General features: G+C 42.0%; 1 protein-coding gene across 5 annotated transcripts in view; it reads right to left on the bottom strand.

Moving 5' to 3' along the window:
• Window positions 1-811: 811 nt before the first annotated feature.
• LRRC8D (leucine rich repeat containing 8 VRAC subunit D) overlaps window positions 812-19,899 on the bottom strand; it is a 69,159-nt gene continuing 50,071 nt past the window's right edge. For 3 of the 5 annotated variants that reach the window (XM_075424877.1, XM_075424876.1, XM_075424875.1), the window contains exon 3: window positions 812-5,966. In XM_075424877.1, the coding sequence (XP_075280992.1) occupies window positions 3,394-5,964 (2,571 nt within the window). In that variant the 5' untranslated portion in view covers window positions 5,965-5,966 and the 3' untranslated portion in view covers window positions 812-3,393. Of the gene's footprint in view, window positions 5,967-13,618; window positions 13,643-16,023; window positions 16,078-19,899 lie in introns of those variants that run through there. The other 2 variants (XM_009944928.2, XM_075424878.1) reach the window with 2 other exon arrangements.

Raw genomic sequence — 19,899 nt, 5'->3', positions numbered from 1 at the left:
GAAGGCACCTCTGGATGTCATCAGGCCCAACCAGAGCGGCGGTCACCACCACAGCTACAGGAGCACCTCATTTGTTTGACTTCAGTAAAGCCACCCATTGCCTTCACATAATCATACACCACTAATTTCTCTGTGCATCCATAGAATCACGATATAAAGAACAGCTATTTCTGTGAAATTCTTATTTAATTAAAAATACAGTCCACAAAGTGAGGAGGGGAGTGTTTAAAGAGTGGATCCCTCATGACTAGACATGATGTGCAGTGTCCAGGCCTTCCCCTTTCCTACCCAAGAGGGCAGCTGAGGACTGCAAAGCCATTAATTTAGCAGCGGCGAGCCCTTCACTAGCATCATTATGCTCCCTTACACTGAGAGGCCTGATGCCTGCTCAGGACACCTCAGTTTCCATCACAGGAAGCACCTTCCGAAAGGACAATTTACTGGAAAACGAAAGGATTTTCACAGAAATGCGTTACAGTGGCAAGAGCAGAACAGGCAATTTCCTACTTCCTCTCATTTAATGGAACGCAACCGTTTTTCTTCCAGGGCCATACACTCTGCAAAACTCTATTAGCCAAATAAAAACAGCATTAGGTCATTTAGATTATATATATATATATAAAACACCTATCCTGAAATACTATATTCTAGCTAGAAACCATACTTCCAGGATTTACTAGGACGAGCTCCTCATACGTCTTCCTTCTTAGATTTCTCGCCACGAAAGAGCAAGTTCAGCATCAGATATACTTGAAATCAGAGATTTTACCATGCAAAGTTTTCCCCCATAAAAAAATAGATTAGAGGAAGATATAAACATCTCATTTATTAAATCAAATAGAAATGCAAAATATATTTCACATGCCTTACATGGAAAAGAGATGAACTTCCAAGACTTTAAAGCAAGACTGTGTCAATTGACACTTAGGAAATAGGAACATCATAAACAGTCACAGAGAGGAGGAAGGACTGGGGGGAGGCGACAGGCCAATGGCGGGCAGCTCCTCCCCACTCCAAGAAAGCTCTCCTAAAAACAAGAACAGAGTTTATGCTGAGCAAGCATCACGAGCTTGAAATTAACTATTTCAGAGGAAGTTGTCTGAAGAAGCACAATTGCCTAACAACTAGTCAAAACAGTGGTCTAAATTATGTATACCGCACTCTAACGAAGTGGACATGGGTTTATTTTTCTGAACATCAGTAGGGACAGTAGGAGAATCGGAAACATGAAAAAAAGATTTTAAGAGCTGGCTCAATCCATGGCCGCATTCTGTGCGACTCCACTATTAAAATAAGAGAAAAAGATGAAAAATAGAACCATTTTTCTAGATTTTTTTTAATTACTCCCTCATCATCCAACTCTTCCTCCCTCCTACACACAATTTCTTGGAAGCTGAAATGACACTCAACAGCAAATACAAAGCATACACCAATAGTATATTCCACAGTTTTTCTAAAGAGTCAATAGTCCAGAAATTTTAAAGTGATCTATGTGCAAAAAATAAACACATGAAAGAGTTTATTAAAAAAAATAACCCACTGCAACCTTAACTTCTACTTAAAAAGAATTCTGAGGATTAGCACTAAATTTCCCAGTGGAGGACAGATCAGTAACTGCAAGTATTCTGCCAAACCTATGACTTGGTGTTGCAGAACTGTCAACATCCCAAGTTTACTACCTGGTGGAAAGTGGCAAACAGACTGTATCCCCAAAAGAAGTGGGAAAACCACTATTCATAAACTGGTCTTCTGATACACATAAACATACAGTGCGGGTATGTATTCAGAGACTGCTACCTACGGCTGAGAACAGTCGTCCCAGCATGACTAACAGTAAATGATTAACAATAAAATGTGCAAGATTCGTAAGAGCAGCATTTGAAGTGTTCCTGACTGCTCAACGCCCCTAGGCCTGAACTATCCCCTCGTCGATAGTGGCATACGTCAGGGCAGCTCTGGTGAAGTTACAGTAGAAATCACTGTGCAAGAGGATTTCTGTGTGAGAAGAACAGTCCCTTGAACTACAGACTAGTTCAGTCCTGACTGCACTACAATAGGGAATTGTGTTTAAACCATGAGTAATCATGTAATCATCTCCCAGCATAGTACTTCTTTTCTGCACACATGGAATGTAAATGACCAAGATTTTCAACTGATGATTTTGCAGATTTAATGGATTATATTTCTTTAATGGTTCTGGCAATGCAAACTCAGTTAAAAAAAAAAAACACACGCACACCACCAAAAAAAAAAAATCCCACGCTCACTTTTGTCTACGTCATTTAGGGTTTTCTAATAGTGCGTAAATGTTCAAAAACATCAAATTACTTGGGCTGTGGTCGGGGAGAAGGGTAGTCTTATGGTTAAAGTCCAGGTGTGGAAGACACACCACAATAGGTGATAAAGCTAAATCACGTTTGGGCAAATTGTAACTCTTACATCTCTGTCATTAGTCTAGAAAATGGAGCAGACACCCCAGTTCCTAAGCAAGGGCAGTGAAACAAAACAATCACCAGCTCATAAAAAGCCTTGAGTTTCCTAGATGAAAACTCGGAAGGGGAGCAAAACATGAGCGTAAAGTCACTTGGTGTTTAATGGCTTTCGAAGTCACCTTGCAAAACAGTTCAAATATCAAAACTATCCCCAACGTGAAACCCAAGTGGCAGTGCTCTCCCTTTCACCATCACTGCTGCGTGGGACGGTGGAGCACTATGGAAGCTGGTGGAGACTAGCTGCAGGAACAGGACCAGTCTTTGCCGCTGTGAGGGAGTAGCACACGGGAGCACAGAAGAAGTCTCACCCAAAACCACAACGCCTTGAAGATGAAGAATGAAGGCAAATGCACTTGGGCTGATGCAAATCACATACCTTAATGCAGGAAAATGGTGGTTCTGGTGCAGTTCAAAGCACAGCCAAACTGTTTTCATCCGCTGAGGATGGCTAAACACTAACAACACACATCAACCTGTGTTTCAAGTGCTGTTAGAACCATACTGTATGCAACATTTATCCTTGTTTTCCCCCCTCATAATGCACTAAAGTAAATCCAGACCTTAAAGAATAACTTGCATAGTAAGAAAAGGTCATCAATTTAATCATTTACTTTAAGCAGGCAAGCAAATTTGTAAACATTCAAAAGCGGCAGCATCCAAGTTACAAACAATTTAAGGAAAAAAGAATTGAGATTATTAAGGTTCTTTATCCTCTCAAAAATTTTGGAAATAATCTTTTAAAACACTGCAAACATTGAACACTCGGTTACACCTCTTGTAATCCTGCTCGCAGTCCTGCCTTCCAGGGAGTTCCACATTCTACAACGCACGGTCTCACAATTGCCACACTTTTTCCGCACTTGCCCTTTGGAAGTCAGCTACCAGAGCATTTCACCTCAGCCTAAATCCCATTAGCAAAGGGAATGCTTGTGTCTTGGTTCAACACCTCTTTAACTTCTGAAGGCAGAGCGTCAAAGAGGTGATCTTCCACCACGAGCCCGCTTTTCCTGAGCAGCTGACAGTGGCCCAGCGTGGCTGGCAGACGGTCCAAGCAGTTTCCCTTCAGTTCCAGGTGAGTCAGCTGCAACAGTTGACTAACTTTGTCTGGGATTGAGGTAATACAGTTTTGTCCCAGACTCAAAGTCCTCAATTTAACACATTTAAACAACTGTTTCGGCAAAACGTCAACTTTGTTTCCTGTGATGTGAAAATGCTGCAGATTTTGAAGCAAACCTATTTCCACTGGAATCAATGCGATTGAGTTGTAGCTTACATCTAAACACCTAAGTTTCTGTAAACTGAACACTGCGGCTGGTAAGGATTCCAGTTTGTTATTGGAGAGATAAAGAGACTCCAAATTCTTTATGTGGGTAATAGAGGAAGGAATGTTGACTATTTTATTGTGCCACAGCTTTAAACAAGTCAATCTTTTTAAGTGCTGGAAACTGATGATTTCTTCAATTGTGCGTATGCTATTTGACTTCAAATCCAGTTCCTGTAAGTTAGAGAGGCTGAAGATGGCGTGAGGAATTCTCTCCAGTTCACAGTTCTGCAGTTCCAACTCTGCAACATTAGTCATTTTCTTAAGGCTATTGAGTACCACAAGCTTAGTGCCGTCATTATGAATGACTAGTTTTGTCAGATGTGGTGCCACATCTGTGATATTGGGGGGAATTTTGGTCAAATTGCTCTTCACATGGAGAATTTTAAGGTGTCTCAACTCTCTGAGAGATTCAAGCCCTATCATTTTATTGTTTTCAGAGTTCAAATTGCCTATCAAGTACAATTCGCGGAGGTTTTTGAGCAAATACACCCACGCGGGAATTTCTGCAACATCTGTGAATTTCACATGAAGGCATCTCAAGTGGTCCCGGAGGAAGCTGAAGGCAGTCTGCTCGACCTTCGCAGGGCAGTGGCACAGATGAAGCTCCTGCAGATTTGTCATCTGGGAAATTTTCGCTGGGATTTTCGCTTCAGGAATCAGCTCCAGTTTCAACACATCCAGATCTGTCAGATCAAACACTGCGTCGGGGACCCCCGACAGCATGAAGAGATGCAACTCCTGCTTGTCCTGGGCGTTGCGGGAAACATGCTGCCGCAGCTTTTCAAAAGTCCATTCATGGTTTAAACTAATTTCCCGTAGTTTGTTCTCACTTACCTCTGACAAAAAGACACCAAATCGCTTAGAATACAGCTGGTCGTACTGATCTACCATATGCAAGAGAAACGCAAAATCATTTTTGACATCAGGGATATCACTGAAGCTACTCTCTTCTCTGACCTTTTCAAAGGAATATTCTTTTAAAGGTATTCGAAACAGCCAAAAAAGCGTGTAGAGGCAGATAAAACCATAGACACAAATGAGGGAAATATAGCTGATAAGTAGCTTCTTCAACATGTAAGCCATGTTGTGTGTACATTCAAACTGTGTGTAGCCAATCAGGTGTTCCACTTTTGGGTTGCAGATGTGTTCGAAACTAATGGTATTGACAAAGTTTGCAGTATAGCAGAGAATAAATATGAACTTGACAGTCTTGATGACAGTCTGGCCAACGTAGAGCTTGTAAATCAGATCACTGTCCTCCACGTGAGCCCGGAACTTACGGACTTTCTCAAACAGCGCCTTGGCTTGTTCGCCATCTTTCTTATCTAATATAGTGACGCTGGGAACCTCGATCATCGGCTTGTCAGCTGAAAATTTGAAGCCAGACTTCGTTATCATGGGAGTGCTGGCACTCGGGCTTCCTTCATCACTGCTGGTGGAAACATACTTGGGCAGGGACTGGGCACCAGTTAACCTCTGTTTGTTCTCCTCTGAGTCCTCACACGCTGTTTCAGACAATGCTTTTGTAGTCCAAGGGGACTCAAAGCACTTCCCTAATATAGAAACAAAATGCTCAATTTTTGAGCAAGTCTTGGGATACTTGAACCAAAAATTGCTACTGACTATTAAAATGATAGTATGGATGAGAACAAGATAGGGAAAATACTTTGAATACCAAGGAAGAGCCAAATGATAGCACATCTGGTTAATAAATACGTATTGCTGAAAATCCAAATTTGTTTTACGGCCTGAAGAATCTTTCTGCTCCTTCTTCAGCTCCTGGCCTGATTCAGTGGGTTGATCCTGAGAAGAGGCAGCTCTGCTCAGAGGTACGCTGGGTGTTACAGTAGAGGTGCTTCTGAAGGAAACCGTTCTCATTGATGCATCTTCTCCTTGACCAGTGGTTGTTTCAACAGTGGTAAAGTCAGCTTTCCCTGACGTGCCGGGTTGTGCTTTTGAATTTACAGTAGACTGCAAAACTGGCAAGCAAACCACCTGGTCTTTGGTCAACTGCATGGTTCCAGCAAAAATGGCAACCATTAACATAACAACAGCTAGATAATCCATAAATACATCCCACCATGGTTTCAAGATACGGTAAGTTGGCTGGATGTCATTGAGCGATGCAACTTCTGCAAGGGTAAACATTCCTACAAGAGAACAAAGACAAAATCAGTATTGTTGACTGGTGAGCAGGCTATTTTACCATTTAATAACAATCACACCATGACACACAGATCCTCAGAAGGTTCCAGTTTTCGTAATGTTTTGTTGCCTGTCATACATTGTCCATCATTCCACTCAACACAGTTTTCTCAAAGGATATGTACTGAAATGACACATTACTTCAGCATCAAAACAGAAGTCTTCTCACTTCAGGTCAGATGATATTTACATATCTTTGCTACTTTGTAGTATAAATACCAAGGCCTGCTCTGTGCAGCTGAGATCTGAAAGGTAAAGTGCTGTAGCTGACATATTAGTAACATGAATAGCAACAATTGATTACAGTGCACAAAATCTGATTCTGTAAAAACGACTGCCTGAGTCTGAACACGTGAAATCCAGCACTAACATTATTTTGCAGTACCTTGCTTTTAAACAAAATAGCATTTGTTAAATGGTTTGCATCTTCCTCATGACTTGCACAGCACATTTTAAGTCTCTTGTTCCATTATGAACAAGGTCTCTTATTTCTTTTCATCTAACACAATAACAGCCAATGTCTCCCACTCCTTGTTAGTGAGAATCCACATTGCTTACCAGATTGATTGTCTCCTTTCCCTTAAGTACCACTGCACAAGTGAAAGTCTTGCAGTTACTACATGAATATTTGGCACAGGTTTTTTTTTTAATGTGTTTGGATGTTTTCCAGTGAGAAACAGTTATCACCTATTTACTGGACCAAATGGTACTGTATACATTTTTTTTTTCCCCTCAGGTAATGAAGAAATAATCCTTCCTCAGAAAAATCCAACCCAGCTAACCAAGAAAAAAAGCCCCACAACTCTTTCTTAACATAATGGGGAAAATATTTTTTTCAGATTATCATCACAGCCTGGTGATGACAGGAAGCTGGACAGTCCAGGTAGCACAGGAACAGGCTGCAAGGCTTTCACTTTAATTAAACATAGGCACTGTAAGACAAAGTGACAAACTGATGGTGTGAGAATCCAAACCTCTTTGCAGCTTTAAATAGCTTGCTTTGCTTTTTGTTTTGACAAAATCTAGAGGACTCGACTTCTCAGCTTTTTAAAAAATAAGCTTCCTGTGCAAGCAGGATGTGGTAAAAACATCATTTTAACTGCTGAACTTGTGACCCAAATTTGCCATATCTAAAGTAAAATATGCAGCTTGTGTGCACACATGGAGTGGGGAAGGAGACAGGATGTACATTATCACCCAGAGCCCGGCTCCCTTTGGCTGGGAGAAGAACAGCTTAGCAGAGCACAAGAAGATCAAAGCAGGCAGGATAAAGATGCATCAGATTTATTATTTTTAACTTGTCGCATACCAGTTCGTACAGACCTGCACCTTATAAACCCTAAACAACAGTGTCACAAGCAATGAATGTATAACGTGATCATTTGATTATTTCTAGCCCACATTTCTCTGAAGATAACAACAGATATTTCTATACGCAGAACTCTAATATCAGCTACTGCCTACACGGCCAAAGGCATGCACTACCCCTCTCCTTCCCTGCACCACCGCCAGCAGCCCCCAAGATCTCGGTCTGTGGGAAAGGCCAGCAGCCGCCATTCCAGAGCCCGGCGCAGAGCTCCCAAGGAAAGCGTTTCCTCCACCACGGCGAGGTAACCAGCCCCTGGCCTCCCACGCTCTCCTCCCAGGAGCTTTCACCAGTTTTGCATGCCTAGCCTGCGATCTGGTGAAGGCAGGCAGAGAGGAGAGGGTTTTATCTCACTGCAGCACTCATCACAGTCGGTGCTCTTTGTACGGTTGCCCAAACGTAGAAGTTAAGGCTCAGTTCCTCTGGGAATGGAGAGAAGGAGCTTCCAGCTCTCTCTTTCTATATTTTCCAGTGGACAAATGAATGTCAAATATGCCTCCCTCATCAGCAACACAGGTTGTTGGGGTCTTGGAGTTCTCCCAGCTCCACAAGAGCTGGCTCCCAGGCCTTTCCCCATGCATCTCCCCAGGGCTGTGGCTGCCATAGGAAGCGCTGAGGACATGGACCAGCAACACACGCCGCAGCTATCAAAGCCTCCCACTGCTTCACTTCAAGTTAGGTACAAACTCCCGCTTTCTTTAATGTGTCCCGGTGCTTACCTAGACTGAGTCACAGCATGACTGCTTGCCCTAGAATTGCTACCTTTAACATTTAAGTAACAACCCTGTGCAAAAGAATAGCATTAGTCATTTGTACTAGGTGAACAGATAGACACAAAAGGATCCTCCTTACTCGTAAAGCATAACTGCCACCTGCCCAGGACAGGAGAACCACAAAACAGCAGCAGAGTTGGGTTTTTTTCCTGCATGTATTTCTTCTCTTTATTGGAAACCATTTGAAAGGGATGCTCGCACAGGTCTCCAGGCTGTCTTCCCTGTGGTCTCACCCACCTTGGCAGTCACGAGAGCTTCTCCTCCACTGGGTTACCAGTGCAATAGTTTGTCGGGAGAGCACAGAGCCAAATGCTTTGCAAGGACAAGTCATGCGTGCTTGCTACAGCCATGGCCCTGCACACAGAGCAATGCAACATGCAGGGAGATGGAGGCCAGCAGGAGGGGAAGAAGGAACAAGATGACTGCTGCAACCAACATGGGTAGCTGCTACTGCTTGTTCCTCTGGGGCTAGCCTTTCCCTCAACTTTGCACTAGCTAATTACGTGGGAAGTTACTTCATTGTGGTTTAGGGCACGACACGCAGAATTCCTTTCACAGAATGACGGTGATTTTTTTGCTGCTGCCATGAGAACACGTGGATAAAGCACCAAAACCCAAGTGCTGCAGAGGTGGTGGCTCCAAGCAACTGAAATAATGGAAAAGAAATGCGAGAGCACAAAGTGGTTCCAGCTACAGACTTACAAAGAACAATAAAAAAAGCTAAAGCTAAAATTCACCTCTATCAGATCTCTGTCTTGCACGCACACAAAATGATTTCAAAAAAGGTTAGGAGACACAAAGCTTGTGTAATCCTCTTTGAGAGGCTGTAGGCAGCGTGGTGTAACAGGAGCTTTACACCGAGAAGTACCACATTCAGTGCTCTGAACATGTCTTTTCTTTCAAGTTACTGATACTCACATAAGAGCTACTGTTTTGGCAGAGCTTAGCAGTTATAAAACACAAAATACCCCTCTGTGGCAGTACTGTCTAACACTGTCTCATAAAAGAGACGCAGACCTTCTAGCTAGCAAAAAAAAAATCAATTCCAGGAGCTGAAAACAGGTTTCTGTCCTCATATGCCTACAAATATTTAAATGCTCCCCGTCTTAAAAAAACAAAATTAAAAATGATAAACCTGCACAAAGTATAAGACACATTCTGACTGACAAGCTGCAAATAAATTTGGTATTTTCTCCGTTAAATCCATCATTACATGTTCTGGTGTTTAATTTTACTAAACTAATAACCATAGAAATTAAACTATTAAGAGCTACTCAGAACAACAGGTCTCTACAGTATCATAATGATTTGGGATTTTCCTTATTCCAAGGTTAAGTTTAAACTATTTGAAGCTTTCAAAACCTGCTTTAAAGCTTACTGTCCAGAGTATTCCTTGGAGTAAGGAGACAATATTTTCACTGCTAATTTTCACCTCCTTTTAAGAGTGCCAGATTGGGGCTGGGGTTTTATGATAAGATGCAGTGATGACACAGTAGTACAGAAAAAAGGGAAAAAGAGACACATAAATGCCAGTCTGCGTCTGGCAGGCAGAGCCTGCAGCTCCCTGCCATAGGTGGCCTCCCCTCAAGACCTCAAGTGCAAGCTCTATTCACAACCCTGATGCAGAAAAGTCTGTAAGCAGGTAGCTCAAACTGATGAGCAAAGTATCATGCAGCTAAAAAGCCCAAATGTCTGATTTCTCATGGTGAAAACATGCGTTTCTTTCAGCCCTTTTCAGGGCTTGCAAGGCACTGAACAGACCTTGAGACTCAGCAGAACAGGGCATTTTGACACACCAAGATCTAGACCCAAACTAGAAAACTGTAGTTATTGAAGAGAAATAATTTTTAATTCCCAGTATGGAATTCCAGGACAGAGTCTTCTTTTTAAAATAGTGTATTTTAGTTCAGTTTTAATAAGCACAGATTTTAATTCAAGCCTATTATATTGTGATATTTAGGGCTGTACTGCTACACAAAATAAGACCTTTAATTTTAGCAAATAATCCTTTCATTAGTGTTAAAGAAAAACTATAATAGAAAAAGCTCAGAATGTGATTAACCTGGTGAATTTTTCTGACATATTTCAGACTATAAATGCTGAAATACAAAGTGGACATATTTGGGTTATTTCCTAAGAAACTGTTCTAGCTCAAATACAGAAGTTAGAGGAAAAGGAAGCAGCAGATTGGTATGTCACTAATGTTTATTTACATCCTACTTCTTCCTGTACTTACTGATAAAAACTTCATCTCTCTGTCTCTGTAATTCACTTGCCCTCCTGATTCAAAAGCATATCTAAAGTTAAAGCAAATTCAAAAGTTAAAACAAACAAATAAAAACAGAATCATAGCACATGAACCTCTCATTTTACTTTCAGGTTCCCAAGACTCCAAACAAGCTCACTCTGTTTCAGCAAACAAAAAGATTCTTCAATTAGCCTTGTCACCGCAACCGGTCAAGAATTTCCTAAAAAAACCCCACATTTCTAGTTGAAAAGAAAACGTGCTACCATGAACAAAATTGTTTTCTCCCTTCCCACAGGAAATTAAGGAGAAAAGTTTTCCCATAAATAAAAGGCTTTCTGGCTTGCTTTTGATCAAGTGATCATAGGTTTAAATTTATTTCCACTGTATATTTTACTCTTTTTCCACCAATCATTTCTACTTCCTTTGTTTTTCTACTTCTGCAAAATCCTATTAAGGCAGGCAATTAGATCTTAATGTGGTAAGAACGGATTACGAGATTCCTTCTAGCCAGGACTGCAAATGTCAATTGTTCCACAGACAATCCGCAAAGATCAAGAAGATGGCACCATCCTTCCGCCCCCCCCAGAACCAAGTGTAGGGAGCCCCAGAGCCCTTGTAAAATAATGCATAAAGACATTCAGAAAAGAGCCTATGAATGGATTCATGCATTTTGAGCATATGGACACATTCATCACCTGCAGTGGTTATTCAGTTTCTGAGGTTAAGAGAATTTTAAAAGAAACTGAAGGAGGTTTCAACCAAACACCAGTAGGCTTCGGGGTCTAGTAATAGTAATAGAGGTAAACTGTCCCTGTTACTGTAGCTGAGAATATTACAACTATTCCGAGCCTGGTTTGCAGCTCCTGGCATGCTGGCTGAGGCACTGCCTCTGGACAGCTGTAGAAAAGTAGCAGCCAACTTGAAAAAGAGGAGTTAACTCCCTGCTGCTATATTCCAGGGGAATTATTGTGCTTTGCTCTACCCGACCCAAGTTACAAAACCGGTTTTAGGTACAACTGTGACTACAGCTTCCCTTCTCAAGCATCCTGCAAACCAAATCCCCAAATTCAGCTGAGCATGGATTTGTGTGTTGAGAGCCCCTACTGCCTGAAAAGCCCAGGAAACATTCCACAATAAAATACAACATAGGTATTTTTAAAGATGTGTTTCTCTACTACATGAAATGTTTTGCTACTTCTTCAGCAACAGAAGGTATTGCAGAACATCAGCTAACAGCAGAAGGCAAGGATTACCGTGCGGCTTGAGGTATCAGATACTTCCCGATGAGTGCTTTTGTCTCAGGAAGATCAGAAACAGATTTAACATAAGAATCTGCATGGAAGAAGATTTCTGTTTTGGTGTGTTGTCCCCCCCCCCCCCCCCCCCCGCAAAATTAGAATGACAAGAATTGCCACTCACTATTTCTTCCTTAAACATCTGACTGTGACCAAATCCACCAGTTTGAGATCAATCTGCAAGATCTAAGGGGTTTATTTTTGTTTGGTTACCCCTTAACTGAGCAAATTGTTATTGTTTTGGTCTATTTAATATTTCAGGCTAAGCAAATTTCTATGGGATAGGATATTCATCTGTACAAGCTGACTTTCTTAAAATTAATTGCATGTCACCCTGAAGGTAGTGTTTTAGAGATAGTGTACCACAAGATGCTCTGTGGGCGTAATGGTGATAACTGAATAAGGAGAAAGCAATGAACACAAAGCTGAAAGGAGATTTCCCATAGAGAAAAACATTCCAACTAAGGAATAAGAGTTCCACAATAGCTTTTAATTATAAATAAATCTCATTATATAAAAACATATGGAAAAATATGATGCTGTTATCAAACAACATACATACATGATTCAGGAGGATTAATTATCACCTTTCATACACTCTGTTTGAGGAAAAAAGCAAACACCCCCCCCCCCCCAACTAACCCATTTCCCCAGCTCTCCCATCCCACTGCCCAAATTGCACAGCTATAATTTTGGACTTTTGCTTAAAGGGAATATAGAATCTCTGACATAGACTGCAAATAAATTCCTCAACTAAGCAATCATCATCTTTATGAACAACATTGACCTGACTGACAGCAATTTGGTAAATGAAAAAATTATCAAAATCTAATTTCTCTCAGACTGCATATAGAAATACTAGGCTTCAGTAAGTTGGAGACAAAAATAAGATTCTTGCTTTATATAATCAATGTCAAATTAGTACCCGTTTACAAAAACTAAATCTATAAAAATCTTTTTTCTTTATTTAAATCTTAAAAAACTCTGCCCTTCAAAGCTGGGCTTTTTCAGGTTGTGTAACACTATAACCTACTTTTGGATCCTGCTATTTAAGTGTTTACACTGAATCTTCCTTGTTTACCAGCTCTTTGAAGGTCTAGTGCTATACACCACTCCAATACAGATGGTTTTGTAATCAGTTTGATATTTAAAAAGCAGTATTAGCAGCCATAATTTCCCTAACAATAAACGATATTTAAAAAGCAGTATTAGCAGGCATAATTTCCCTAACAATAAACTCTCGAATCACACCTCATTCCTGCCTTGCTGTGAATGACCGGAGAGGTCTGTTTCAGGATGACTTTCGAGACAGGAGCCCAGTATTGTGTTTCTGACTAGCTCCCCAAAGCACCCGAAGATAATTAACACAATCAACTCTGCGCTCGCCACGTGCGAGTTCTGTGAACACAGAGCACAGAAAGCGAGGAACTTCCCGCTTTGCCTGCTGCAGCACTCCTGAGCCTTCCTCTTACGAGAGGACTTCTCCGACCAAAAGTGCAAGCTTCAGTTCTTGCTCACATTTATCTGCAGGCTTCAGGGCGCAGTGCAAGCGCTCAGTATCTCTCAGGATGCCACTTGTCAGTTTTTGACCTTGAAAAGCTCAGAGATGGTAAGCTGCGTGTTCAGCAACACTGTGCTCTGTCCTCACTTCGCGCAGGTTAGCAGCGTTGGAGACCATAAAGGGTGTGAGAAGGAAGCAACAGTGGAGAGGAGAGTGGCCTTGAGCACCCTTCTGCACGGGTGTCTGTAGCTGGGAAAGAGCTCAGTATTACAACTGTAGGTGTTATAGTTCAAGCCAGTTAACCACATGTGATTTTGCAGTTATAAAACAAACCACCCAGCAACACAACATGCAAGAAACCAAGCGAGGGGACTAATGAGGCTAGACTCCAGCAGAGCTAAATACCGAACTTACGCTTTTCATATCTGTAATTAACAGTCCCTGGATGACAGGCGTTTGACAGGCAATTTCCCTCGGGAAGAAGAGGAATCTTGCATAGCACAACTGTCTGAACAGAAATCCTATAACAGAGTAGCAAGGACCTTGCAGATGAAGTCAGAGAACACGCCTCAGCGTACCCGGGCACATGCACTCTGAGCCTTACACTGCTGTTATAACCGCTGTTGTTTATGCAATACCCATTCACCCTCCTTTATTCCAAGGCAGCACAGCACCAGGGATTGAAGTAGTGACGCTGAGGCTGAGCCACCAGATTTTGAACAGCACTTTCGGTTTTACCTGGCCAGACTAGAGCAAAAACAGTGAGCGGACACTGTGCATCTCATTTCATAGAATTCCTAAAACATACCCAAACTGGTAATCTTGGAAAAAAAAAAACAACACAACAAATCTTGAAAAGACAGCCTAACTTGTGTGTGCAAGACCCCTAGTTTAACACTAAGGACATTTACTCAAACACAGACACAACTGAAAGTTACTGCAGTTGATTTAACCTGTGCTGACATGGACATACAATGCAATTAAAAGTTACACCATCCAATAAACTCTAACAGCAGCTTGCACTCAACTGTTAAACATTTAATTCCTTTGCCATTTCAAAATCTGCTGTTTCTCTATCTTTTAGCCAGTGATGTTTCTGCAGTGTTTTCACAACCGCTATCAGAAGTACAGAACACACAGTAAACATCTGGCACTTCTACTGACCAGAGCACTTTGGGAATTTATCAAGATGCAAAAGCAAGCTGCACCAAAATAAAAGCACATCTGGTAACTCTAGTCCCTAGAGGCTATTTTTTATCACTAAAAAAACCCCCAGTGATAATTTTTTTAAAAAAAGTAATTAAAGGAATTGGAAGAGAGAAAGGAAAAAAAAATTATATTTCCTTTTTAGTTTAGAAATCTGAAAAACAGAACAGTTAAAAATGGTTTAGACCCTGAGATGTTATTTAAATTTGCTTTTACATAAATAAGCCCACATGGCTACAAAGTTTGTTACAGCTTGATCTCAGGGAGAGATGGCACTCGGTGACTCATGTAATTCCTCTGAAAAATACTCCTTTCTGATCCACAGTCACACTCGCTGCCAGTCTCTGTCTCATCATCTTCTGGATTCACTTGTAACTTCTGCAACTTCAAAAGCTGTAAGAAATTAACTTGGCACAGAGCTGCTAGTTTGGTGGTTTTAAGCCACAGACTGTAAAGATACAAATCTTATTACAGGATCTATTAGTACCTTTAACTACACACCCTAAACATACCTAAAGAATAGGAAGGAGTGCCTACCAAAGAAAAAGAAATGTATGGCTGAAGTTCATGTTGCTGTAGGTTTCAATAGATCCTCTTAAGGGCAAAATGATGCCTCCATCCTAACTCAGGGTACTAAAGTCTAGGTTTACTTAATTTCTAAACTGTATTCCCATCAGAATGGAAGCAGGTTTACTGAGTAACTGAAGTTATTTTCAATGAATATTTTCCTTCTTTTTATTTTTAGCGGGCATGCCAGCAACCTTGCACAGGAACCTTTACAGCATTCTCATGGAGATCTAGAGCCAGGAGCAGACAAAAAGTTCCTTTAACTAAAGAACAGGCTCCATTGTTCTCTACGAGTCCGTTCATCTCTTCAGACAGAACAGCAAACACAGTGACTCTCACTGGGTTACACATTAAACAGAAGTTTCATATATAAGATTTGCACGCACATGAACTACTGTATTTTAAGTACCTGCAGTGACACTTCCATTACATCCATTAGCTAAAAGTGATCTCAGAAAGGTCACATTTAAATTAAAAACCTAAAACAACAAAAGCAAATTAAAACACACACCACCACCACCAAAAAGCACCCAGTGGCACACGAAGCTGCATGTAAACACCAACCTCCTACTTGCACATCCGAGTTCCTCTATTTCTGCCAAGATCTTTTCCGTGGCAGGAGCAGTAGGAAGGTGCATCAAGTGCAGCTGAGAATCAGGATATGAAAAAGCACATTAAGTCCACCTTTCCTTTTACCCACTATGCCAACACAGAGCTGCCTTGACTAAGAGGAAAAAAAACCAAAAAAAGTCACATCTACAGCTCATTAAATAGGCTGCACCCTCAGTTTTCAAATACACAGTCTCTCCAACTCTTTATGGGACAACAGTCAAACTATGTTCCTACTGAAATGTCACACAGCTTCTTTTCTCCCGAGAGAGAAGGGGAGACCTCCTCACTCCAGCCGAGGAGCAGCTGCAAAGCCACGCTGCAGAAACCACTCATGGTGATGACTGCCATGCAGCCTCCGACACCGTCCCACCACCCTGCCTCCCGCACCCGGGGCAGGCACTGGGTGACAACGGGCAGCCTGCTCCCAACCCTACCTGCTCTTCATCAAGCAGAGACCTTCTGCGCTTTGGACGTCCTGCCAGACGGGTAACAACAATGATTTCTCACATAAAATTGTGACCAGCAGATGAGGGATAACTTATTAATGTTACTGCATTCCTGCCAAGCTTCCAACAGCTGAATCTCCAGTGGTTTCACACCAGGAAAAAAGCCTGCAGCTGAAGCATTTATCCTCAAATGCATTTATTTAAGTTTACTAAATTTCTTTTTCCTCTTCTAAACTTAAGCTGCTTTCTCTAAGAGGTAAGCTATTTACTTAGTCCATCTAGTCCCATAATTGTTTGGTTCAGAGTGTGTACTTCATTCTCAGTGCTTAAGCATAAAAAGCAATTACGCTACAACACATATTTTGAAGACTATTGTTTTGAAATTTTGCTGAGTTCAGATCACCTCCTTCCTTTTTAGGCCGTATTTTCTCAAAACCCCGTTCAACATGTTGCCTTAAGAATAGAAAGAATGTTCCCAAAGACTTGCTGTCTTCCCTGAGAGAGCAGCATTCCTGCTTTAACAAGCAAGTTTCCAGCTCTGCAAAAAAGGTTCAGTAAGGCTCAATTGTGTTGCTTGCTGCCATTCACCAGCACCAACAGATCCATACAGCCTCCAATTTAAATATTTACTATTGCTAAATTTATATAACGATTTGACCCAAATGCTCCAGCTGGAATTGTAACCTCTGCCCTGCGGGCTCTCCAGCAGGGAGCGGGCAGACAACCCTTGCCCCTGCAGGCTTACAATCTAAAAGTGATTATTTGTTAGGCAACAACAAGCATGTTTGTGGCAGTAAGACTCAAAGCAAAAAAAACCAAAACCCATCAGGCTTCCAGAAAAAGACAGAAAAAGTAGGACAGCAGTGTGATTAAAAGTATAATCAAACTTACCACTTTAATGTACTGCTATCTTGTAAAAGGCTTAACATTATGTCCAGATAAATCTGTTTACAGTTACAGCATTCCTATATACTTAACCGTACTCTTTCCCACTGGTTTGAGGATGATGCTATCTCAAAGAATAAAGCCCTCAACATAACAGCCCTCAAAGCCTACCTTTCCAGTAAAACAGGCAATGAAGCTTTCCTTTCCAGTCAAATCTGTTTTAAAACAGACAATTAAGCTTTCTATGTACTTCAACTCAAATAAATTAAAAAAGAAAGGAGACATTCTATTCCATCCCATCTACAGACAGATGCCACTCCTGCTCCAGCACTTTTCACCTTGCACTACTACTGCAGCCTTCCCCACGCGACGCACTGGAAGTAACACTTTTGGCAGCCACCTTCACAGACACGCAGTCACGTACCCTGTCACTGTCTGCCTGCCTCTTGCAGCCACCGTGCTATTTGCTTGGATGGCAGAACCGGGAAATTGGTCTGCAGGCAGCTTTTCTGACTCTGCAGGCAGCTTCCCCTTCTCCCAGGTGCTCGCCATTTGAACTTGTTTTGGCAAGTTACTCATCACTCAGAGCAGCACAATAGTCACCCTCCAGCTGCTACCGAAATAAATAAAACAAGAGTTGCCCCCTAACCGGAGGAAACCAGAACAGTCAGGTTTCCTCGTTGCCACTGTTGCACTCCGCAGCCGATCCGGGTACTTTTCACACCCTCCAGCAGCCCCAGCCTGCTCACCAGCAGGTTCTGTACAAGGGCTGGTAACCAGCAAGGCACGTTCAGGACACGGCACTAGCACCATACTGACCTGGGAGAAGAAGGGTCCTTCTACATCATCTTCTAGCCCTTCCATCAGCATGAGAAGATTTCAAAAAACAGGGCAAACAGAAAGCCTGAGCTTATGCAAGTACACCACCACTAATTTCAGAGTCCTGGCTCCCCCTGTGCCTTCCACCCAGCGTAACGCCAGGCCCCCAAAGAGGTGCATCCAGCCCTCCTCGCTGTCCTGGTGTCCTGTGCAGAACAAGGTGGAGACTCAGGACCTGTCCCAAGGCAAACTGTTCTATAACATCATTTTCAGCAGTATTTCTACAGGCATGCGCGATGGACAGGGCATCACCTACTCATACATGAAGAAGGAACAATGGAGCAAATGTTGCCTTTACCTTCCTTGTAACAGTGCCAGAAAACACTAGTTCTGGTGCAGTGGTGGTGGTGGGAGACAGGACAACTAGCGTTCCTCTCCCACAGGCATGTAGAGACCTCCTCAGAGTCCCCAGCGATCTGGTGGCACAGCCCTAAGGGCTTGCAAACATACCCCGCTTGGGACAGGGTGGCCTGGAGGTAACCCGCAACCATCAGGTACAGCAGGGATTACTTGTGCTCTTGGTTTTCATTTCGAAGTGTTGACTCAGCACAAAACAAAAACACAAAATAGCCACAAATTGCGCATGTAGTGACCTGTATCCCATCAGACCCAAGTGTGAGTAATCTTTGATAGACCAGATCTATTCATATGTTTGACTGGCACTGTTTTAACAAGGATCTACGGAAGAACATTAGGACAACTAGCCAACCTCTTTATTTATATGTTCCTGTTATCTCATCTGCACACTTGGACTACTGCCTGTGCAAGTGGGTGTACAGCAATAATATACATATGACTACATTCCCATAAACCGTCAGTTAAGAGTTTAGGATTTGTCGTGGCCAGACCAAAACATGAACGAAACCATTAATTTAATTTATAATAAAAGTTTTGTAACAGCCTGGCTTTGACCAAGAATTTGCATGCCAAATGATGCCTCAAGTACACTATTTTTAAATAAGAAAAATGTTATGAAGGTCCAGGACTCTCCAATAGTTTTTATTCCGTTTTAGGCTAAACAACAATTCTAATTTCCGTTTCAAGTTTCTCACAGGCTAACAATAAAAACTCTTTCTCTTAGACATAAAACCACCAAGTGACTTTGGATTAACAAAACTTAATTAAATTACTTCTTTAAGCCTTCACTGGTTTCAGTTTCCCAAGAACAGACTTGTTTTAGGAAACCAAAGTGAAGGATCGTTCCCTACGTCTGTCAGAAAGCTTGGGACATCCACACACAGCATCAACTGACCTTACAGGACAGACCCAAGACAGTGACTTGAAGAAGGCAGGTCACGTGCTACTGCTGTAAGCTCTTAAGTTCTTGCCCATGGACACAGCCATGTCCATGCTCACAGTGAAGTAGCCCTGCATCACAAGGCCTTTGCAGAAATATCAAAGCTGGATCCTTGCTCACCACATGCAAGCACGCATGATATGGCTGTTATTTTGGGTTTGAAACCAAGAAGGGGAAGGGCCAGTGCAACAGCTGGCTGACAGTCAGACAGACATGGTCCTTCAGACTTGATAGAAAGTTGCAGCCTTGTCCCAAAATGGGGCTAATGGCTCATCATGCCGCTCGCTCTGCTACGAATGGCAGAGCTAGTGTTGGGTTAAAACATTCCTCAAATGACAGACCATTATGGCAATCCTACCCCTGATTCATTAGGGGTGTCCTCTCTGTCTCATCACACCATGCATCAGATACCACTACCTCTCACAATACTTGTATTGCATGCTTTATGCTCCTTGTGTAGTGCTCAGCTCCTCGGTCTTGGTCAGAGTTCCTTCATACACAAACAAGCAAAAAAAACCAACAAAAAAAATAATTTTTGGACAAAGAGCTAGACTCTGCTAGCACTTGATATTTATAGTGCATAAAAGGCTCGATTTCCTAATCTACATCAAAGCCTTACTGCATTATGCACTGTGGTGTAATTATGTCTCAAAGATTACAGCCCAAAAATCCAGTTAATTGCATCAGGTTTCACACTGTATAACACAGCAGAGTGTTTGAGCAAGGCAAAGTTTTGAGCTTGACCAGTTATAAAAGGAAGAACCTTTAGGTCTATGCTGTGGGCTAGAAATCGGAATAATTTA

The sequence above is a fragment of the Opisthocomus hoazin genome, chromosome 6 (genome assembly GCF_030867145.1).
Source record: "Opisthocomus hoazin isolate bOpiHoa1 chromosome 6, bOpiHoa1.hap1, whole genome shotgun sequence".
Classification (NCBI taxonomy): Eukaryota; Metazoa; Chordata; class Aves; order Opisthocomiformes; family Opisthocomidae; genus Opisthocomus; species Opisthocomus hoazin.
This window is presented reverse-complemented; position numbering and strand designations above follow the sequence as displayed.